The sequence below is a fragment of the Scyliorhinus torazame genome, chromosome 9 (genome assembly GCF_047496885.1).
Source record: "Scyliorhinus torazame isolate Kashiwa2021f chromosome 9, sScyTor2.1, whole genome shotgun sequence".
Lineage (NCBI taxonomy): Eukaryota > Metazoa > Chordata > Chondrichthyes > Carcharhiniformes > Scyliorhinidae > Scyliorhinus > Scyliorhinus torazame.
Genome location: NC_092715.1, coordinates 258,881,836 through 258,905,598, shown reverse-complemented (window position 1 = coordinate 258,905,598; position 23,763 = coordinate 258,881,836). Strand labels below are relative to the sequence as shown.

At 50.0% G+C, this 23,763-nt stretch overlaps 1 protein-coding gene across 7 annotated transcripts in view; it reads left to right on the top strand.

Moving 5' to 3' along the window:
• The window catches only part of LOC140429828 (uncharacterized protein KIAA1958), a 239,297-nt gene that overhangs the window by 28,864 nt on the left and 186,670 nt on the right, over positions 1–23,763 (top strand). For 6 of the 7 annotated variants that reach the window (XR_011949216.1, XM_072517303.1, XM_072517302.1 and 3 more), the window contains exon 2: positions 5,881–7,049. Coding sequence is in view for 6 of the 7 variants with exons in the window: in XM_072517303.1 (XP_072373404.1) it covers positions 5,915–7,049 (1,135 nt within the window). In the remaining variant the exon portion in view is untranslated. Of the gene's footprint in view, positions 1–422; positions 564–5,880; positions 7,050–23,763 lie in introns of those variants that run through there. The other variant, XM_072517298.1, reaches the window with a different exon arrangement.

The following is a 23,763-nucleotide window of genomic DNA, read 5'->3' as shown; positions in this document are numbered from 1 at the left end:
TTTTAAGGTTTGCCGGTTCTCCGCTCTGGGAACAAAGATCCGGAGGTCAAACATTTTTTCCAGGAAAATAACCCTCGTACCCAAGCGGTTGGCAGTCAGGAGATACAAGTTGTGGAGTGCGCTGAATGCACTCTCAGTGAGACTTTGCATGGGTTTCAGTGTGTACTTAATTGAAGCGAGCTTTCTACTTCGGAACGGGTTGCTGTAGATGCATGTGTTCAGAACGATTAAGCAAAGCGACATTCTTCGACTGAAAACCCAATGAGACACCCACCAGAGTTCTAATGCAGCCCACTTTTGCGTAAAGTAGGAAAAAAGGACAGTGTCTTTCTTATGATCCTTCTGCCGCCGAGCTGATTAAACTCTGGAACATGCTCAAACATTTTTTAAAAAGAAGTGTTGTCGCAATGCCAGAGTGTGGTGGACTCTGACTGAATTTTAACTTGAGGATCTGCATCAGTGGTTAGGATAGTGCTGTAAATCATTCTGACCACTGATTAATATTCACTCCAAACCTTCACAGGGCCGACTGTTGAAAGCAGAAGCTTTTGGTAAAACTAGTGGTAGGTGGGTACGTTTTGCTATTTATCCTTTCCACGTGAAGGATCCCTGTGCCGAATGTCAGTTCTGAGTGAGTTCCTCACGTGAGCTGATGCCCATTGACTGCTGGATTGTTGATTCATTTAAAAATGAAGGCAAGCAAACCTGAGGTCCTTGGATTTCGACTTGTGAGCTGAATGAAGCTTGTTCGTGCGACAATACTTGAAACTGCACATTGGTTGGAAGGAATTGTGAGATCAGCGGGCAAACATTTGTAAAAGCAATAATCTGGAAGTCGATGTTGTGGACATTCAGTATTTGAGGGAGGTGGGCCGGAGGAATTTAGTCTTGCCCTTATCTTGTTCCCTTGCCTGCCTCTCTAATCTTCCCCATTCCGACAACCATTTTGAGATAAAAGCAGAACATTCTGGAAAAACTCAGCAAGTCTGGCAGCATCTGTGGAGAGAAAGTCAGCATTCACGTTTCAATTCAGAGCGGTGCACTGCTCCAATTCGGGGCCTTTTGTACATCCGGATTTGAATCACTGTGGGTAGCAGCCCCTACAGCTGTTCAGGCCTGGAACCCAGGAATTCCCTCTCAGCCCCTCTACCATATATAAGCAAGGCGCTAAAACTCAAGCCACAACCTGACTTTCTTTTTCTAAATTTAGAGTACCCAATTCATTTTTTCTAATTAAGGGGCAATTTAGCGCGGCCAATCCACCTAGCCTGCACATCTTTGGGTTGTGGGGGTGAAACCCACACAGACGCGGAAAAAATGTGCAAACTCCACATGGACAGTGACCCGGGGCCGGGATTCAAACCCGCGTCCTCAGCACCGTAGTCCCAGTGCTAACTACTATGCTGCCCGCCACGACCTGACTTTTGATTGCCTGCCCCAACATCTTCATGTATGGGTCAGTGTCAGATTTCCTGTGCTCCACTGGAGCATCTCTGAATGTTGTGCTCCATTTAAAAAAAAAAAAAAAATAAATTTAGCGTACCCAATTCATTTTTTTCCAATTACGAAGTCTTACAACACCAGGTTAAAGTCCAACAGGTTTGTTGTAAGACTTCGTACTGTGCTCACCCCAGTCCAACGCCGGCATCTCCACATCATTTTTTTTCAATTAAGGGGAAATGTAGCGTGGCCTGTTCACCTACCCCGCGCATCTTTGGGTTGTGGGGGCAAGACCCACGCAAACATGGGGAGAATGTGCAAACTCCACACGGACAGTGACCCAAAGCCGGGATCGAACTTGGGACCTCGGCGCCGTGAGGCAGCAGGGCTAACCCACTGTGCCACCGTGCTGCCCCATGTTGTGCCCCATTAAATAGACGAGATAAATGCGAGTTGTAGTTGTCAGTTTTGTGATTGGTGAGTGAGAACACTGCTATAATGTTTGTATCGCCTTGCCCGTCCTATTTCAGCAAATGCTTCCACTGCGTGTACTCTCAGTTCCTCTAACCCTCAACCACTTCCAGTTATACCTGCCTCAAGTTCAGTGGCTGTTTGAACCAAAGACCACTTGGCAGCTGAATTCGTTTGGCACAACTGAGTGAGTTGTTTCCAAGTTTTGAATCAGGGTTGTGGGGGGGAGAGCATGGTGTGAGATAATGCCCCATTCCTCTTGATTCTTTACTGACTTTGTTTATTCTCTTTTAAAGCGCAGTTTAAAACCTAGTTTAAAAATAGTAAAATTGGACGCAATAGCGTTGTGGTAATGTCACTGGATTAGTAATCCAAAGGAAGGCCCAGGCTTCAAATCCCACCATGGAAGCTGGTGGAATTTAAATTGAAAATTAGTCTTCGAAATGGTGAAACCATCATCTGTTATTGTAAAAACCCACCTGGATCTGTAATTTCCTTTGGGGAGGGAAATCTGGCATCCTTATCTGGTCTGTAGGAAAGTGTGTGGCCTACATGCAACTCCAGAACTAAAGCATTGTGGTTGACCCATAACTACTCTTCTGAAATGGTCTAACTAGCCACTGAATTTGAGGTCAAATCGGGATGGGTAGCAAATGCTGCCGATGTCAGCAACTCCCACCTCCCATGAAAGATTTATATTAAACCCAGCTCTTTGTTCAAGCTTTTGGTAACCTGTCCATCCCCTTGCGTGGCTCCATGTCCCATTTTGTTTGATGACGCTACTGTGAATTGTTGGATGCCATGTAGAAGCAAGTTATTGGATGACTAGACCAACAAAATAAATAACATAAATTGATAGCTGCAGGGTACCAGCCTAGACGCCCATTCCCTTGAGCCTGGAAGACTATCGGGTGAGGTAATTGAGTTGTTCAAGACGATGAAAGGATTTGATAGGGCCGAGGGAGACTACCCATTTCCCTCTGCTGGGAGGTGTCCAGAAAAAGGGGGCAGAAGCTTAACATTCGAGCTGGGCCATTCAGAGGAGATGTCAGGAAGAACTTCTTCACTCAAAGGAAAACTAGAACCGTCCGCAGAAACAACACTGCTGAGGCTGGGGGTTAGTTGAACATTTTAAAACTGCGATTGGCAGATTTGTTTTGTTATGTGAAGGAGTTAGCAGGCATGGAACCATGACGGGTAAATGGCGTTAGATATGGACCAGCCATGGACGAATTGGATGGTGTGCTGTGCTTGCAGGGCTCAATGACCACTTCTGTTCCTATCGTGCTGTCACTTGATGGAAAGAGGTCATTCCCTCGTAGCGACACCGGTGAAGGGAACATTTTTTTTTGAGTGAACATTAAATGATCACTTTGCAATTTCTGTGTCTCGGATTGTAACCTATCATGAAAAAGAATAGTTTAGATTGGATATTCTTGCACTCCAGGAAGATGTGAGGGAAATTTAAATTTATTGCATACTTTATTCCTGTGGTTTTTTTTCATTGTTGAATGTTGTGATTGTACAGAATATGCTGTAGTTGTGCAAATAGTAAGGTGATGGAAACATCTTTATAAAAGAGCAGAAAGAACATCAATGTCTTGTTTCTATTTAATTTAAATATCAGTCCCACACAACTTGAAGACTGCTGTTTGTGTAGCGACATTCAGCAATATGGCACGGTAGCATAGTGGTTGCTTCACAGTGCCAAGGTCCCAGGTTCGATTCCCGGCTTGGGGCACTGTCTGTGCGGAGTCTGCATGTTCTCCCCGTGTCTGCGTGATTTTCCACCGGGTGCTCCGGTTTCCTCCCACAAGCCCCGAAAGACGTGCTGTTAGGTAATTTCGACATTCTGAATTCTCCCTCAGTGTACCCGAACGGGAGCCGGAGTGTGGTGACTGGAGGCTTTTCACAGTAACTTCATTGCGGTGTTAATGTAAGCCTACTTGTGATGATAAAGATTATTATTATTATTAATATTATGGAGGTCTAAGCGGGCAGCATGGTGGTGCAATAGTTAGCACTGCTGCCTCAGGTCCCAGGTTCGATCCTGGCTCCGGGCCACTGTCCGTTTGCACAGTCTCACCGTGTTTGCGTGGGTTTCGCCCCCACGACTCTCAAGATGTGCAGGCTAGGTGGATTGGCCATGCTAAATTTCCCCTTAATTGGTAAAAATGAATTGGGTACTCTAAATTTTGTTCTCTTTTCTTTGCGTGTTTTGGTCTTGTTTTTCTCTTAATGTTGCTTTTGGGTGGCTGCTGTCTAATATTCAACCATTCACACCTCCCCTGCCGGCATCATGTGTTTCTTTACTTGTCCCATTACCACTCCCTTTCACTCTGCACCTCCAACTTTGTCGTTTAATGTCCTGCCCTATTTCAGACCTGCCCTTTTTGTTACTTTTCCACACTTCCCCCATTCGACCTCCTTAGAACCTATTACATTCCCATCTTTTCCCAGTTCTGATGAAAGGGCATCGACCTGAAAGATAAACCCCGTTTGTCTATCCACAGATGCTGCCGGACCATAAATCCCCTCCCTTTTGTTTATTACAGATTCTTCTTAATCAGTGCCACCCAGCAAATGCACAGCTTATTGTCTCGTACGTTGTAAGGTAATGGAACAATGCATAGCATGAAAGAAGGTAGCGTGGGTTTTTTAAAGAAGGGTGTTGCGATTAAATTTTCACTAGTCTGCCGTTTTTTTGACAAAACCCGGTTTATATGTACGATAATGAATAGGAAGGAATTAGTGCAAGGGCAGGTATGGAAATCAAGAGGCTCACAGCATTAACTGGGGTCTAGCCTGTATTTCTTTATCCTTAGACACCGCACGTGTCTTGACTATTTTTCTAACATGGGTAGAATGCGTCAGTATTTTTTTTGTCAATCCCTAAAAGATTGACCTTGAGTTACTAAGTGTTACAGTCACTATACTTTCAAGTGTTTTATATTGAATGATTGGCCTTAAAGAATTAATGAATTTAACTTATTAATCACTCATTCCTTCCATTCCACGTGACCCATTTGTGGTGTTCATTGTGTAATATGTGAAGGTCTTGCTTTTGTATAGTCCCTTTACAGATGTCCCAAAGTGCTTGGGCACAATTGTTTTTCAAAAGATCATGTGTTTTTCAGTTTTCGTTTCCTTCAGAGAATATTCCGCCCGGAGGTTAATGCCTTTAGAAAAGGATGGCTGAGAGTAGCCCCATGGATCGGACTTGATCTTGAGCAGAACACTCCGGTGTCCTTTCTCAGCAAACCCGATCTGCAGCAGGAAGCACTGAGCTAAAAGGAGCTTATCTCGTTTTGTGACCAGTTCGCAGATCGGAATCTCAAATGTAATTAGCTGAAATGGAATCCCATGATCATTGTTGCCTCTTGACGGACATGAGAGAGCCACAGTCTTCAGTGAAAAACAGCCTTGAGCCACAGAACAGGAGTGCGATCTTGAGTGGCTGGAAAATTAAGATTTAATTTTGGTGCATTAAATCAAATTACGCTGTAGTGTGGAATATGCACGAGGGTCACAGCGATGTTGGAGAAAGAATTCTGCCAATAATGTGATTTCCCCATTCTACGTTTGTGCCCAAATCTGGAGATCTGTCTAATTTGAAATGAAATGAAAATCGCTTATTGTCACAAGTAGGCTTCAATTAAGTTACTGTGAAGAGCCCTTAGTCGCCACATTCCGGCGCCTGTTCGGGGAGGCTAGTACGGGAATTGAACCATGCTGCTGGCCTGCCTTGGTCTGCTTTCAAAGCCAGCGATTTAGCCCAGTGAGCTAAACCAGCCTTTTGAATCAATATTAACTATTGATGGTTAAATAATTAGTTATTAAATTGAGTCTTATTTTGACATGGACCTAGAAACAGGTTTGATGCAGTCGGTTTGTGTGCACTTTGGGTCATATTAAGTGTGCAACAACAACAGACCAATCTGATGCCTCTTTCCTTTGTTTTTCTATCAGGATACTAACCACTGACAAGTAAGAGTCCAACAAGATGGAAGACTGTCTTCACACGTCTTCAGAAAACCTGTCCAAACTGGTCAGTTGGGCTCACAGTCATGGAACCATATGCAGCCTCATTCCAAATCTGAAGCACTTGTTGACTGAAGGGGCCCATGGAAATCTCACCGCAATGTGGGGTTGTGGCGCTGGCCACGCTTACCACTGGCCGCTGGCTGTTACTTGCCGGTCAGGTTCCCAGGACAGAGTGTGCTTTCAGGACAGCAGGAGCTTTAATTCTGATAGCCCCAGCATCATCGCAATGTCATCAGAGATGCAGCAACGCCCAGCAGAGAAATATCTTAACAGGTCCTCAACAGAAAAGGCCGAGTGTTCCAGGAATAGGGATTCCTGTGACTTTTCCTACAGTGAACATTCTGAGGTTGATGAGATTGTGGAGGAGTATGATGATGAAGGCGATTTGTTTCATATGGCGTGCGAGTCTTCGGTGACCGATGAAGATAGTGATTATGATTCTCGGCTACAAAATAACTCGCTGAAACGGCGGGAAGCAGGTCCATCGCTTTTGCCAGATTCGCCAAGCCACCTTGCTAACGAGAACAGCAATGAGGTTATCGTTAAGAAGATCAAGCAAGAGGGTCCTGAAGACTATTACATTGTGACAAACGCAGAAATCACTGTGGACAACGATGGCACATTGAGGTCCGGCTCAAAGTCTGGCCCTGCTTCCTATTTGGGACCGAGCAAACCTTCAGCCCTCCTTCCTGCCAGCCACGGGCCGGAGAAGACCGACTCGCAGGGTGTCTCTGTCGTTCCACCAGCTTCCTCTCGGACAGCGGGCACAAAATCTGGGCGGAGTTGCGCGGCTTCACAGAAGAAATCGAACGGAGGCCAAGGGGCCGGGCAGAAATTAGTCCTTCAGATGCCGGTCAGCACGTCGGGAGGAAACCAGCAGATCAATATCCCCCTGTCAGCCCTCCAACTTCCTGGCCAAGAGGAACAGAACGCTTCTGAAGACACGGGGGCACAGACGGTAAAGACCGGGGCTTCCAGCGAGGTCTCCCTGTCCCCATCCATCAGTGCCGAACCTGAAGTCAGCTCCAGTCAGCAGCAGTCGAGTGTGTCCCAATCTCTGGCTAAAGATGCCAGTGCACAATCATCAGCAACCGGTAAGAAGGTCTAAAACTCAACTTTCTGTCGCACTGTTTGAACTTTGGTCCTGCAGCAACGCAAGTTCCTGTAACTATGAGTGCGCTGCGAAGGGTAATTTGGGCTGAAGTTTTTTGAACATCTAATTTTCAAGTGTGTTGATTTCAAATTCAATGGAAGTACATGATGTTGAACTGGAGACCAGCTTGAATTTTCTTCTAAAGCCCAGACAAAACATGTTGCTTCCATGTGTAGCTCAATATTTACTGGAACAGCAAAGCTGATTGAATTCATATCCTTGTATGAGTCGATAAATCATTTTGAAACACTCTTCAGGATAGTTATTTGAAGCTAATGATAAAATGGTAAAAATAGCTGTACCAATCTTAAATCAACTTTATAGATCGGGCGGGGTTGGGATGAAAATGGAAGATTTTTGCTTATTTGAGTGCGTAATGTCTCGGGAATGAAATTTTATAAAAGACACAACAGTGAACTCTTGAGTCTGTTCCCAAATTAGTCAAATCACCTTCATAATTCTGTTTTGCATGGAATTTTCTCAGACAGTTTGTTTCGGTTGAAGGACAATTCTGCCCATTTAATAAACGAAGAGTTTCTTCCTCCTTATGAATACTTGTTTTGTATAACAACAACAGGAGCGGTGTGCCTCCCATTGCACTCTTATGCGAAAGGGGTTGAATAACAGGCTAATCAATTCAAAGCCACTTTGGTCAGGTAATGCAATCTCGTATGATGCCATTTCTATTTTGGCGCATCCAAAATCAACACACTAAAAAATGTACATTGTAAATACAGAAAAGATGACTTTAGGTTGCAGTTAAATATAATTGTTTTACACCTTGGGTGAGATGTGGGGCCTGGTATCTCGGCCTCATTTGACTGATGCTTAACTGATCACAGATGTAGCTGGCAAACTGTTGCATTCGTATGGGGGCTGGCCTGGCTTCTAACAATGTCTTCTCTCTGGAGCGGAGTTCTTTTGCACCGTGCTCCTCTTCTGTTGATGGCGTGCCAAACATTGGCATAATCTGTGGGATATTCCAGCTTTGAATTCAGATCTTTGGGTGTGAGGACCTCCAGGGCTAGGGAAGCGGGCACCATTTATCCTGACTGATGGGTTTACCCCCTCGGTTTTGGTAAAAACCTTCTAACTCTTTTTGCAATTACTCCAGTGCTTCTGTATAATTTTTGTGAAATGGAGACTCGAACTGTGCATAGCAATTGTAAGTGTGGTCTAAGCAAAGTCCTTCATAAGTTTAACACAACATTATCAGGCACCTAAAATATAGGCGGTTTGTGTGTGTGTGGAACTTAAAAGCGTTTGGCAACAAGATCAGGCAGGAGGGTGAGACAGTTAGAACCAAACTCTAGTCAAATTGGATACTTAAGTGATCTTTATGCAAAATATCACCTAAATATAGAGAGAAGGGACAAACCACTAAGGTTATTAACCAAAATAACATCTACAAACTAAGAGAATAATTTGCATGCAATTTCTAACCTGAACCTTCAGCTTGTGCGTGTAGCACCCAGTGTTAAAGCAGCTTTAGATTTTGCCTCCCCAAGTAGATTACCAAACAGGAATGCACCTATTTGAATTAAGGCCATTAAATGGTTGTTGCTTTTATCAGTTATGCTTGCTCCCTTGAGGAGGGAGAATTTGAATTTATTTTCAGTAGATATGTACTTTGTTGATTTGGCAATCTGATAGGGTTATAATTGGAACTGTCAGCATTGGTAAGAGGTTACAAACATTTCAGGATTACTGGGCTGAACATCCCGAGGAGTGACACTTTGCTCGTCTGATTTTCCCCCCTGTAATGCATCCTGCCCCTCCACCGTTGAAAGATCCACTGTAAAACCCATTTTAAGTGAGCTTTTGCTCACCCCCACCTTATTTTTCTTGATGCTCCCTGGGACTTCGTTCTCTGTTAAAGGTGCTCAACCCCTTCCCATCCCCAAGCCTGCCCACCACTTACAAGGTACAAGTGTGCTAGAATGCTCTCCACTTGCCTGGATGAGTCCAGCTCCAACAATCAAGAAGTTCAACATAGAATTTCATAGAATTTTCATAGAATTTACAGTGCAGAAGGAGGCCATTCGGCCCATCGAGTCTGCACCGGCTCTTGTAAAGAGCACCTTATCCAAGGTCAACACCTCCACCCTATCCCCATAACCCAGTAACCCCACCCAACACTAAGGGCAACTTTGGACATTAAGGGCAATTTATCATGGCCAATCTTTGTCAATCGCGCATCTTTGGACCTTGGGAGGAAACCGGAGCACCCGGAGGAAACCCACGCACACACTGGGAGGATGTGCAGACTCCGCACAGACAGTGATCCAAACCGGAATCGAACCTGGGACCCTGGAGCTGTGAAGCAATTATGCTATCCACAATGCTACCGTGCTGCCCATAATATAAATTTAGTGTACCCAATTAATTTTTCCCAATTAAGGGGCAATTTTGCGTGTTCAATCCACCTACCCTGCACATCTTTGGGTTGTGGGGGCGAAACCCACGCAAACACGGGACAAATGCACAAACTCCACACGGACAGTGACCCAGAGCCGGGATCGAACCTGGGACCTTGGCGCTGTGAGGCAACAGGGCTTAACCCACTGCGCCACCGTGCTGCCCTTAGCCCAGGACAAAGTAGCCCGCTTGATTGGCACCCAATAGATGTTTACCATCTGCAAAACACATTGCAAGAACTCACCAAGGTTCTTTGGGCAACACCTTCCAAACCCACGACCTCTACCATCTAGAAGGACATGGGCAGCAGATACCTGGGAACCCCACCACCTGGAGGTTCCCCTCCAAGTCACTCACCACCCTGACTTGCAAATATGACTTGCTATTCCTTCACTGTCGCTGGGTCAAAATCCTGCAACCCCCTCCCAAACAGCACGGTGGATGTACCTACAACCCATGGACTGCAGCGGTTCAAGAAGGCAGCTCACCACCACTTTCTCGAGGTCAGTTAGGGATGGGAAATAAATGCTGGCCCACATCTCAAAAATTGAATTAAAAAAAAAAAAGTAAAGTTGCTAAAACTTGTAATTGGTGATAGACTTGCTCAGCTTTAAGCTGTCTGTAAAACTGCATGTGGTTCCGGTGAAGATAAAATGGTATTCTGATTGTCAGAAACATCCTAACATTTGAAGTTTGGAGACCCAGGTCAAAAGAGTATTTTGTTTAACTTCCTGACTTGTGTGCCAAATGTGAGAGTGTCAGGTTTTTTGTGTGATCTGTGGATTGATTTTCTAGGGCTCTCCCTCAATTTGATTTTCAAGGTTGCCCTTGCCTTTGCCGAGCACCCTATCTCACCAGCTGCCGGAGTTGAACAGATCACTGATGTGTCGCTGGCTCACGCAACAATTGGCTGCAGAAGTGAAAATAGCTGCTTGGTTGAACTTGTGCAATTGGCAAAACAATGAGGTTTCACGAGTCTGCTGTCCCTCGGACGCTGTGCAATATTTGAGCCATCAGCCGTCCGGCTCTTTTGTGGTGTGGGGGGGGCGGGGTGGGGTTAAGTTTTTAGGATACCCGATCCTCCTCGAAGACGTCTTTGAAATTGTACCTCTCCAGCTGCACTCTGACCTCCCTCCTGTCCTACCCGAAAATCCATGGAATATGAATTTGTGACCTCCGGAACGGGTCCTCCAAACTCACTTATTTTGTCACGAGCATTTCTGCTGTGCTGGGGAAGGTATTCAGTAACATGGAGCTACGCAAATGTGTTGAGAAGACGTTCTGCCACTCTTGGTAATGATTAATTTCAGTTTATTTAAAAGAGACCATATTGAGGTTGGAAACAAATAGTTTTGTCCCTCTGTAAGTGGATGAGCAGTAAGTGAATTGCACCCTGATCTTTTGTTTCACTGCCAGCATCTTTGAAATAATCACTTACTATTTGAGCATATTTTCAGCTCTTTGTTGGCATTAAGATTGACATTTTAAAGATGTTCTAGTTATTAATTTGAATGTTCGTGAAGACTTTCACTGCCCAGGTACATGATCATTAATAGTGGCATTAACTGCCAGCACTAAATAGCACCGCTGTGAGTGGAAGGGTAGAAGAGTGCAAAAGTATTTGGCAGAAACACTGAACAAATCAATTACTGAAATGAATGAACAAAAGTAATTGAAGAGATTGCGCATTTTCATATAGTCTACACAAGCCAGAGACTGGGAATTCACTGCATGATCCCCAAAGTCTGTCCGCCATTGACAAGGCACAAGTCAGGAGGGTGATGGAATGCTCTCCACGTACTGAGGCCAGTATGGTTCCAACAACGCTCGAAGCTCGACACAATCAAAGAAAAAGCAGCCCGCTTTGATTGGCACCCCGCCAACCACCTTAAACGTTCACTCCCCCCACCACTGATGCACAATGGCAGCAGTGTGTATAACCTACAAGATCCACCTCAACAACTCGCCAAGGTTCCTTCGGATGCACCTTCCAAACCCCTGATTCCCATTGAATTGGGGCTACATCGCTGTTCCTTCGCTGTCACTGGGTCAAAATCTGGGGACTCCCTCACTAACAGCACTGTGGGTGTACCTATACAGCATGGACTGCAGCAGGTACAAGAAGGCAGCTCGTCTCCACCTTGTTCTCGAGGGCAATGAGGGATGAAAGCAAATAAGGTTCACGTGCCGAGAAAGAATGTACATATATCTGGCACGGTGCAGCCATCATCATTATAAACCGGTGGAAGAAATGCTGTTGTTTCTATGGGATAGGACTTTATTTTTGTATTCCGCTGCATGGAATCATGGCAGAATAAACATGACATTCTGCTGTGTGCAAAGTCCCTGCCTCCCGCACTCTGCTACTGAGCAAAACTTTGCTTAAATTAGCATTGATGAGTGTACCTTTGGCTTGAACATCGTTTGGTAGGGGGGAACCTTTCAGGGTTGCTGTCCCTTGTCTGAATCCAGCAAACCACCGCTAAACAGGCTGCCTCGAGTGGGGACAGGATGAGGCTGGAGTACGATTCTTATCTGATTGTTTTTCCCCCTGCCTCCTCCCATTTATTGAATAAATACTGACGGCTCATTCATAGAATCACACCCGAGCTTACACGCCTCAATGGACAAAGGGAAGGAGAAATATTCCTGCAGTCTTATACAAATATTAGCCATCTATTGGTTCAGTAGCATTTTGTTTTTTAGTGTATATTGTTGTCAAAATAGCACTCCAGCCAATATGAATTCACATTCTGCTGTTGCTTTTCTTGTATGATGCTCTCAATTCATTCCTGAAGGTTCCCACTGACCAGCAAGCGAGCTCAGTCTGGATGTCTAATTTCTTATCTCAAAAATAGGTTCAGTTTGAGGAGTAGTGGAAATGATAGGGATGGGTTTGGAGAATGATATCGCGCTTACATTAGGTTACAATAGTCAGGGCTGTATGGAACAAATGGCTATATTGTCACTGTACATTATCAGAATGGAGCTTCTATAAATGTGGAGCACCATGTTGTGCTGACAGCACTGCCAGCCTTTGAAAACAGCAAAACATGATTTTTGTGCTGTAACTTTAACTCTGTCTTGCGCACACTTCTGTCTCGCTCCCCCTCTCTGTCTCGCTCCCCCTCTCTGTCTCGCTCCCCCTCTCTGTCTCGCTCCCCCTCTCTGTCTCGCTCCCCCTCTCTGTCTCGCTCCCCCTCTCTGTCTCGCTCCCCCTCTCTGTCTCGCTCCCCCTCTCTGTCTCGCTCCCCCTCTCAGTCTCGCTCCCCCTCTCAGTCTCGCTCCCCCTCTCAGTCTCGCTCCCCCTCTCAGTCTCGCTCCCCCTCTCAGTCTCGCTCCCCCTCTCAGTCTCGCTCCCCCTCTCAGTCTCGCTCCCCCTCTCAGTCTCGCTCCCCCTCTCAGTCTCGCTCCCCCTCTCAGTCTCGCTCCCCCTCTCAGTCTCGCTCCCCCTCCCAGTCTCGCTCCCCCTCTCAGTCTCGCTCCCCCTCTCAGTCTCGCTCCCCCTCTCAGTCTCGCTCCCCCTCTCAGTCTCGCTCCCCCTCTCAGTCTCGCTCCCCCTCTCAGTCTCGCTCCCCCTCTCAGTCTCGCTCCCCCTCTCAGTCTCGCTCCCCCTCTCAGTCTCGCTCCCCCTCTCAGTCTCGCTCCCCCTCTCAGTCTCGCTCCCCCTCTCAGTCTCGCTCCCCCTCTCAGTCTCGCTCCCCCTCTCAGTCTCGCTCCCCCTCTCAGTCTCGCTCCCCCTCTCAGTCTCGTTCCCCCTCTCAGTCTCGCTCCCCCTCTCAGTCTCGCTCCCCCTCTCAGTCTCGCTCCCCCTCTCAGTCTCGCTCCCCCTCTCAGTCTCGCTCCCCCTCTCAGTCTCGCTCCCCCTCTCAGTCTCGCTCCCCCTCTCAGTCTCGCTCCCCCTCTCAGTCTCGCTCCCCCTCTCAGTCTCGCTCCCCCTCTCAGTCTCGCTCCCCCTCTCAGTCTCGCTCCCCCTCTCAGTCTCGCTCCCCCTCTCAGTCTCGCTCCCCCTCTCAGTCTCGCTCCCCCTCTCAGTCTCGCTCCCCCTCTCAGTCTCGCTCCCCCTCTCAGTCTCGCTCCCCCTCTCAGTCTCGCTCCCCCTCTCAGTCTCGCTCCCCCTCTCAGTCTCGCTCCCCCTCTCAGTCTCGCTCCCCCTCTCAGTCTCGCTCCCCCTCTCAGTCTCGCTCCCCCTCTCAGTCTCGCTCCCCCTCTCAGTCTCGCTCCCCCTCTCAGTCTCGCTCCCCCTCTCAGTCTCGCTCCCCCTCTCAGTCTCGCTCCCCCTCTCAGTCTCGCTCCCCCTCTCAGTCTCGCTCCCCCTCTCAGTCTCGCTCCCCCTCTCAGTCTCGCTCCCCCTCTCAGTCTCGCTCCCCCTCTCAGTCTCGCTCCCCCTCTCAGTCTCGCTCCCCCTCTCAGTCTCGCTCCCCCTCTCAGTCTCGCTCCCCCTCTCAGTCTCGCTCCCCCTCTCAGTCTCGCTCCCCCTCTCAGTCTCGCTCCCCCTCTCAGTCTCGCTCCCCCTCTCAGTCTCGCTCCCCCTCTCAGTCTCGCTCCCCCTCTCAGTCTCGCTCCCCCTCTCAGTCTCGCTCCCCCTCTCAGTCTCGCTCCCCCTCTCAGTCTCGCTCCCCCTCTCTGTCTCGCTCCCCCTCTCTGTCTCGCTCCCCCTCTCTGTCTCGCTCCCCCTCTCTGTCTCGCTCCCCCTCTCTGTCTCGCTCCCCCTCTCTGTCTCGCTCCCCCTCTCTGTCTCGCTCCCCCTCTCTGTCTCGCTCCCCCTCTCTGTCTCGCTCCCCCTCTCTGTCTCGCTCCCCCTCTCTGTCTCGCTCCCCCTCTCTGTCTCGCTCCCCCTCTCTGTCTCGCTCCCCCTCTCTGTCTCGCTCCCCCTCTCTTGTCTCGCTCCCCCTCTCTTGTCTCGCTCCCCCTCTCTTGTCTCGCTCCCCCTCTCTTGTCTCGCTCCCCCTCTCTTGTCTCGCTCCCCCTCTCTTGTCTCGCTCCCCCTCTCTGTCTCGCTCCCCCTCTCTGTCTCGCTCCCCCTCTCTGTCTCGCTCCCCCTCTCTGTCTCGCTCCCCCTCTCTGTCTCGCTCCCCCTCTCTGTCTCGCTCCCCCTCTCTGTCTCGCTCCCCCTCTCTGTCTCGCTCCCCCTCTCTGTCTCGCTCCCCCTCTCTGTCTCGCTCCCCCTCTCTGTCTCGCTCCCCCTCTCTGTCTCGCTCCCCCTCTCTGTCTCGCTCCCCCTCTCTGTCTCGCTCCCCCTCTCTGTCTCGCTCCCCCTCTCTGTCTCGCTCCCCCTCTCTGTCTCGCTCCCCCTCTCTGTCTCGCTCCCCCTCTCTGTCTCGCTCCCCCTCTCTGTCTCGCTCCCCCTCTCTGTCTCGCTCCCCCTCTCTGTCTCGCTCCCCCTCTCTGTCTCGCTCCCCCTCTCTGTCTCGCTCCCCCTCTCTGTCTCGCTCCCCCTCTCTGTCTCGCTCCCCCTCTCTGTCTCGCTCCCCCTCTCTGTCTCGCTCCCCCTCTCTGTCTCGCTCCCCCTCTCTGTCTCGCTCCCCCTCTCTGTCTCGCTCCCCCTCTCTGTCTCGCTCCCCCTCTCTGTCTCGCTCCCCCTCTCTGTCTCGCTCCCCCTCTCAGTCTCGCTCCCCCTCTCAGTCTCGCTCCCCCTCTCTGTCTCGCTCCCCCTCTCTGTCTCGCTCCCCCTCTCAGTCTCGCTCCCCCTCTCAGTCTCGCTCCCCCTCTCAGTCTCGCTCCCCCTCTCAGTCTCGCTCCCCCTCTCAGTCTCGCTCCCCCTCTCAGTCTCGCTCCCCCTCTCTGTCTCGCTCCCCCTCTCTGTCTCGCTCCCCCTCTCTGTCTCGCTCCCCCTCTCTGTCTCGCTCCCCCTCTCTGTCTCGCTCCCCCTCTCAGTCTCGCTCCCCCTCTCTGTCTCGCTCCCCCTCTCTGTCTCGCTCCCCCTCTCTGTCTCGCTCCCCCTCTCTGTCTCGCTCCCCCTCTCTGTCTCGCTCCCCCTCTCTGTCTCGCTCCCCCTCTCTGTCTCGCTCCCCCTCTCTGTCTCGCTCCCCCTCTCTGTCTCGCTCCCCCTCTCTGTCTCGCTCCCCCTCTCTGTCTCGCTCCCCCTCTCTGTCTCGCTCCCCCTCTCTGTCTCGCTCCCCCTCTCTGTCTCGCACCCCCTCTCTGTCTCGCACCCCCTCTCTGTCTCGCACCCCCTCTCTGTCTCGCACCCCCTCTCTGTCTCGCTCCCCCTCTCTGTCTCGCTCCCCCTCTCTGTCTCGCTCCCCCTCTCTGTCTCGCTCCCCCTCTCTGTCTCGCTCCCCCTCTCTGTCCCGCTCCCCCTCTCTGTCCCGCTCCCCCTCTCTGTCCCGCTCCCCCTCTCTGTCCCGCTCCCCCTCTGTGTCCCGCTCCCCCTCTGTGTCCCGCTCCCCCTCTGTGTCCCGCTCCCCCGCTGTGTCCCGCTCCCCCGCTGTGTCCCGCTCCCCCGCTGTGTCCCGCTCCCCCGCTGTGTCCCGCTCCCCCGCTGTGTCCCGCTCCCCCTCTGTGTCCCGCTCCCCCTCTGTGTCCCGCTCCCCCTCTGTGTCCCGCTCCCCCTCTGTGTCCCGCTCCCCCTCTGTGTCCCGCTCCCCCTCTGTGTCCCGCTCCCCCTCTGTGTCCCGCTCCCCCTCTGTGTCCCGCTCCCCCTCTGTGTCCCGCTCCCCCTCTGTGTCCCGCTCCCCCTCTGTGTCCCGCTCCCCCTCTGTGTCCCGCTCCCCCTCTGTGTCCCGCTCCCCCTCTGTGTCCCGCTCCCCCTCTGTGTCCCGCTCCCCCTCTGTGTCCCGCTCCCCCTCTGTGTCCCGCTCCCCCTCTGTGTCCCGCTCCCCCTCTGTGTCCCGCTCCCCCTCTGTGTCCCGCTCCCCCTCTGTGTCCCGCTCCCCCTCTGTGTCCCGCTCCCCCTCTGTGTCCCGCTCCCCCTCTGTGTCCCGCTCCCCCTCTGTGTCCCGCTCCCCCTCTGTGTCCCGCTCCCCCTCTGTGTCCCGCTCCCCCTCTGTGTCCCGCTCCCCCTCTGTGTCCCGCTCCCCCTCTGTGTCCCGCTCCCCCTCTGTGTCCCGCTCCCCCTCTGTGTCCCGCTCCCCCTCTGTGTCCCGCTCCCCCTCTGTGTCCCGCTCCCCCTCTGTGTCCCGCTCCCCCTCTGTGTCCCGCTCCCCCTCTGTGTCCCGCTCCCCCTCTGTGTCCCGCTCCCCCTCTGTGTCCCGCTCCCCCTCTGTGTCCCGCTCCCCCTCTGTGTCCCGCTCCCCCTCTGTGTCCCGCTCCCCCTCTGTGTCCCGCTCCCCCTCTGTGTCCCGCTCCCCCTCTGTGTCCCGCTCCCCCTCTGTGTCCCGCTCCCCCTCTGTGTCCCGCTCCCCCTCTGTGTCCCGCTCCCCCTCTGTGTCCCGCTCCCCCTCTGTGTCCCGCTCCCCCTCTGTGTCCCGCTCCCCCTCTGTGTCCCGCTCCCCCTCTGTGTCCCGCTCCCCCTCTGTGTCCCGCTCCCCCTCTGTGTCCCGCTCCCCCTCTGTGTCCCGCTCCCCCTCTGTGTCCCGCTCCCCCTCTGTGTCCCGCTCCCCCTCTGTGTCCCGCTCCCCCTCTGTGTCCCGCTCCCCCTCTGTGTCCCGCTCCCCCTCTGTGTCCCGCTCCCCCTCTGTGTCCCGCTCCCCCTCTGTGTCCCGCTCCCCCTCTGTGTCCCGCTCCCCCTCTGTGTCCCGCTCCCCCTCTGTGTCCCGCTCCCCCTCTGTGTCCCGCTCCCCCTCTGTGTCCCGCTCCCCCTCTGTGTCCCGCTCCCCCTCTGTGTCCCGCTCCCCCTCTGTGTCCCGCTCCCCCTCTGTGTCCCGCTCCCCCTCTGTGTCCCGCTCCCCCTCTGTGTCCCGCTCCCCCTCTGTGTCCCGCTCCCCCTCTGTGTCCCGCTCCCCCTCTGTGTCCCGCTCCCCCTCTGTGTCCCGCTCCCCCTCTGTGTCCCGCTCCCCCTCTGTGTCCCGCTCCCCCTCTGTGTCCCGCTCCCCCTCTGTGTCCCGCTCCCCCTCTGTGTCCCGCTCCCCCTCTCTGCCCCGCTCCCCCTCTCTGCCCCGCTCAGCGAACTCTATTACTTTGAGTAGTATTGAGTGATACAATAATACACTTTATAAAAATCCTTGGAGATCCAAAGCCACTTTTTAAAATGTTTATTATTTTTCCAATTAAGGGGCACTGTAGCATGGCCAATCCACCTATCCTGCACATATTTGGGTTGTGGGTATGAGACCCACGCAGACATGGGGAGAATGTGCAAACTCCACACAGACAGTGACCCAGAGCCGGGATCGAACCCGGATCCTTGGCGCCGTGAGGAGCAGTGCTAACCACTCCGCCACCATGCCCCAAGCACTTTTTAAACAAGACTTGGTATCAAACTGAAATTATCATCCATCTCCAAAGAGATCTCTCGCTTTCTGCAATGTTGTGGAATTAGACTGGGATATGACTTGTTGCTTGCTGCTGTATAGCGTTGTGATGGCACTTTGTGATATTTTTCAGACTTCGCGATTTGCCGTACAAATTTCTTGAAGATCCAAAAGCAGTGTTAATCAAGTAGTCAAGAAATGAGGGGATAGGGCGGCATGTGGCGCAGTGGTGAGCACTAGGACTGCGGACTGAGGACCCGGGTTCGAGTGCCGACCCTGGGTCACTGTCCGTGTGGAGTTTGCACGTTCTCCCCAAGTCTGCGTGGATTTCATCCCCACAACCAAAGATGCGGCAGCACGGTAGCATTGTGGATAGCACAATTGCTTCACAGCTCCAGGATCCCAGGTTCGATTCCGGCTTGGGTCACTGTCTGTGCGGAGTCTGCACATCCTCCCCGTGTCTGCGTGGGTTTCCTCCGGGTGCTCCGGTTTCCTCCCACAGTCCAAAGATGTGCAGGTTAGGTGAATTGGCCACGCGAAATTGCCCTTAGTGTCCAAAATTGGCCTTAGTGTTGGGTGGGGTTACTGGGTTGTGGGGATAGGGTGGAGGTGTTGACCTTGGGTGGGGAGCTCTTTCCAGGAGCCGGTGCAGACTCGATGGGCCGAATGGCCCCCTTCTGCACTGTAAATTCTATGAAATGTGTTGGGGTATTGGAGTATTGTGAGCAGTTTTGGGCCCCGTATCTAAGGAAGGATGTGCTGGCCTTGGAAAGGGTCCAGAGGAGGTTCACAAGAATGATCCCTGGAATGAAGAACTTGTCGTATGAGGAACAGTTGAGGACTCTGGGTCTGTACTCGTTGGAGTTTAGAAGGATGAGGGGGGGGATCTTAATGGAACTTACAAGATACTGCGAGGCCTGGATACAGTGGACGTGGAGAGGATGTTTCCACTTGTAGGAAAAACTAGAACCAGAGGGGACCATCTCAGACTAAAGGGACGATCCTTTAAAACGGAGATGAGGAGGAATTTCTCGAGTCAGAGGGTGGCGAATCTGTGGAACTCTTTGCCGCAGAAGGCTGTGGAGGCCAATTCACTGAGTGTCTTTAAGACAGAGTTCGATAGGTTTTTGATTAATAAGGGGATCAGGGGTTATGGGGAGAAGGCAAGAGAATGGGGATGAGAAAATATCAGCCATGATTGAATGGTGGAGCAGACTCGATGGGTTGAATGGCCTGATTCTGCTCCTATATCTTATGGTCTTACGTGCAGGGTATGGTGGATTGGCCACGCTAAATTGCCCCTTAATTGGAGAAAAAAATAATTGGGTACTCTAAATTTTTTTTAGAAAAAGAAACCAACTGTGGGCTTTTATTTTTGAATGGTTAAAAATTCATGTGCAGGGGGATTAAAAAAAGTACTGTACACAGTTGCTAAAAATGTCAATTGTCAAATGTTGGTTAGCTGTAATTGGTAGCACTATCCTCTCTGAATTAAAAGGTTTTAGGTTAATGTCTCAGTTCAGGGTTTAAACATCTAACTAAGGTGATATGCCAGTTCGTTATCCATCAGAAAAAATCTTAATTAGTCATCCTGTTTGGATGGTCCTTTGGGATCTTGCTGCCAAGACGGTCCAGGCCAAAGAGCTTTTGTCAAACAACACAACCAGAAACAGGATTGACAAGTGAGCCATCTTATTGTTTTCTGTTTTATTGCTAAACCTGTTCGGTTTTGTAAGGCAGTCATTCTTCTTCATTTGCTTTGGCAGACAGGACACCAGCGCCTCATCTCCTCTCGGTTTACACAACACCCTTAAACAGAAAATCATCCCAAGGCTTTTTGGGAATGTAATCTGATGGAAATGAATGCTGAGCCAGAGAAGGGGATATTGGGAGCTGTTCCTTATTTTTTCATTTACGGGATGTGGGCATGGCTGACTGGGCCAGCATTTATTGTCCATCCCTAGTTGCCCTTGAGAGCAGCTTGTGAAGGCCATTTCAGAGGGAATTTAAGTGTCAATGACATTGCTGTGGGTCTGGAGTCACAAGTAGGCCAGACCATGTAAAGATGGCAGATTTCCTTCCCTATTGGGCATCAGTGAACCAGTTGGGTTTTTATAACAGTCGCCAATGGTTTCATGGTCACCATTAGACTTTTTAATTCCAGATGTTACTTAAAAATTGTATTTAAATTCGGCCATCTGCAGTGGTGGAATCCCCAGAGTATTCCCCGGGTCGCTGGAATATTAGTCCAGCGACAATACCACCGTGACACCCGCCTCACCAAGGAAGCTTGGTAAGAAATGTAGGTTTCATATAGAGTTTTACAGCACAGAAACTTGACCAAACTGGTTTATGAACTGGTGTTAATATTCAATATGGAGCCTCCTTGTAACCTTTATCAAACTATCGGCATACCAATTTTTAAAGTGTTCTCAATGGAGAAACAGAGGTGGTGGAGGAGCGCGAGGCCTTTGAGTCTCAAGTGATCATGGAGATTGCACAGTCTCTATTGCACAACCTTGGCGTTCTCCATCAATGTTCTACATCCTTTACTGCCGTTGGCAGGGGCTGTCAATGTGTCAACACACGGTGCTCGTGCGCAACCACTCGAGCTCCCTCCTGAGCAAGCTAGCCAAAAGCACTGGGCCCAAATTCCAACTCCTCCCCACTGATGGCCGGGGTGAACGTGAAAGACATTCCCTGGCCATTTCCAGCAGTCCCACTGGCAGCCAGCTTGACCCTGGATGCCAGCGGGCACGATACAAATTGAAAAAGAGATACAGTGACGTCTTACAGAAACGTGCTGCTTGGATGTGGTTGGGGATGGTGGGGTGGGAGGCAAACAGCAAGCTGGAAGCTGGCAGATCAGCTGCTAGGTGTGTTTTGCAAATATGTTTAATGTAGCCAGCCAGAAGATTGTGCTGTGAAGCAGAAACGAATATGCTGGCAGCTCCAACTGCTTACGCTCTATTTCCTTGTAAATAATTGGACTGTGAATAATTGAAATTGAACAATTTGTTAATTTGATGGGAGTGGGGGGAGAGAGGAGCCCTTCAGTGAATTAACTCTAGACTCTTTGGGCTAGTGGAAGAAATGAACAGATTTCTGCAGGTGAAATCTCGTCCTGATGTAGCCCTGTTATTCCGTGGATCATAACTGTCGTCACCACACAATATTAGTGGGAATCCGTGTCCGCTCAAGGCTCGAAGAGTAAGGGAGTTTTCCCCTGGAGTCCTGGAGGACATTTCTCCCTCAATCAAGGTCACTGAAAATAGGTCACCTTCTCAACACCGCCCTGCTGTTTGCGGGACCTTGCTGCGCGCAAACATTTCCTACTTTGCATCAGTGACTACGGTTCAAATGCAGTTCGTTGGCTGTCACACACATTGGAACAGCCCCAGTGCCTCAAAGGTGCTAAATAAACACAAAATCTTACTCGTGAGAGGCAAAATTGGTCAGAAGTCAGAAATGGTGCAATACTGAACTGGAAGCACATTTTATTTTATGTTATTAAATGTGAAAATAGTGCTGGTATAACAAAGCGATTAACTTTGCTCCAGTGTCTTAGACACTAATACAGCCAAACGGACACACCTACGATTTAAGTTGTTTGGGTTTCGTTTCATGAATAACTTTTTTAAAAAACATTTTCATAACTTTTTCCCCTGACCGTTTGTGACTAATTGTCTGCTGTGATAGATCGGAATACATCACAGCCCCATAATATAGGGTGGGGGGGGGGGGAAATCACGCCAACCAAAATTAATGCCGGCAAAAACAATGAAGATTTAATTGGTTTGGGAATGAAAAGTAACTGGAATTTTGGTGTGTGCTGCCCCAGCTTCAGTCCTGCCCTGACTTAGTGCTGGAGAAAACACCTTTTCCTGGAGCACATGATGCAGGTTAAATATTCCTTTTATGATTTTTCTGGATGGGACAAAGTGGCTTTGTTGGATACTTAAGTCCCTGAGAAAATGAACTGCTGTTCATGCCAACAAAAGTGTCTCCACGTTTAATACCATCCCCTCTCTGCCCCAATAGTCAAGTGACTCTTTAACCGGGGGAAATCCAGCCTTGTGACTGAGAGTAGATTTAAATGTTGTTGCTGTAACCCAATGGCTGTTCTTTTCCATGCAGAATGCTGAGCGACATTCAGGATTGGCAGCATTTCATCTGCTGTCATAGTCGTGGTAGTGTGCATGTGTGCATGACAGATCTGATTGTGATCCTTGAGGGCATGTGCATCATCTGCAGCACTGCTGCCCGTTATGGATGCAGAAACAACATTTGCTTCCACCGTGCATCAAAACTAATGAAGCCCTTCACACAGGACTCCATATTCACTCTCTTGCTTTCCCAGAAAAAGTTTTAAAATATTCTTGCTGGTAAAACAAATTTATGGATCAGATCTTTGAGCATGCAGTTTTATAATTTGAGAATGGAACCTACTTGTGACAATAATAAAGATTATTATTATTCATTTTGTACCTTGACGTTCTCGCTCAATATGTGAAATAGGAATAGGTGTTGTCTATAGGGCATCTCAAAGCTGCTCCCCCATTTAAGAAAATCAGAGCCGATCCTCGACCTACACTGTTTCCTGTACTTCATATATTGCATCATCCCATCGGTCCATGTTGCCTTGTCCCCCCCCCCCCCCCCTCCTGATCAAACTGAGGCTCTCACTGATGGATGAGTGAAAGGAAGAGAGATGAGCACAAAGGTGCCATATTTGAGTAATCCTGTAAAAGTACACTAAAGGTAGGGCAGCACGGTGGCGCAGTGGTTAGCACTGCAGTCTCACGGCACTGTGTTCCCAGGTTCGATCCTGGCTCTGGGACACTGTCCGTGTGGAGTTTGCACATTCTCCCCGTGTTTGCGTGGGTTTCGCCCCCACAACCCAAAGATGTGCAGGGTAGGTGGATTGAACATGTTAAATTGCCCCTTAATTGGAAAAATGAATTGGGTGCTCTAAACCTTTTTTTTTTTTAAGTGTTTAAAAAAGTACCCTAAAGGTGTTTTTGTGACAGCCACATGGAAGTAATATAGTGACTGTTCCAGCAACAGCAATTCTCAGTAGTATAAATTACATGTACAATCAATCTAGTGTTTTGAAATTAATTCTAGAGATGTATGCTGCGTATAGACAGACTGCAGACATCAATGCAATAACCTGAATATTTCAGTATAGAATGGATCTCTGTAATTAAGGAGAAACCTGGGTGTCCTTGATTTGTGGGCAAACCCTGGCTTTATTGTGTGGAAATTGTGGTGTCTGAGAAGAAGCTGGCACGTTCTGCTCTTTATTATCTGACTTGAATTGGGACATCTGTCCTGCAGATGAGAGTGGGTGTTTGAAAGAACATCACCTCCCCCACCTCCCCAGTAGCCCCCAGTTGAATCAGGCATTGAACGAAAGAACGAAAAAATTGGGCAGCCCAGCCTGGGATGTGTCCCACCGCCAAAATCCCAGCAGGCCGTCGGTGAAACATTTGCAATTGCCAGCACACGGGGACATCATTTCGAAGGATGGGTGGGCATGGATGGCATAGCTGAAATGCAGAGAACCACCCCAACTCCAGGTCCCTTCACTATGCAGCGTAATCCTAACTGGGACTGTGCCAAGTGAAGAGGGAACTAACAGGATGGAGGAACAGGACAAAAGATAGATCTAGCAGACCAAAGCAGAAATAGCACTGTGGGCCATCAGTACCAACAGAACTGGGTACCACCACAATCTGTAGCGTCACGGCTTAGCACATCACAAACCTGTTTCAGTGCAAAGTGTAGAAGGGCATGCCAGGAACAGCATCCTCGAATGGGGTATGAACTTAGTGAAGTTATAAATTGTGTATCTGTATAAATACCTCAGTGGCCCCACAA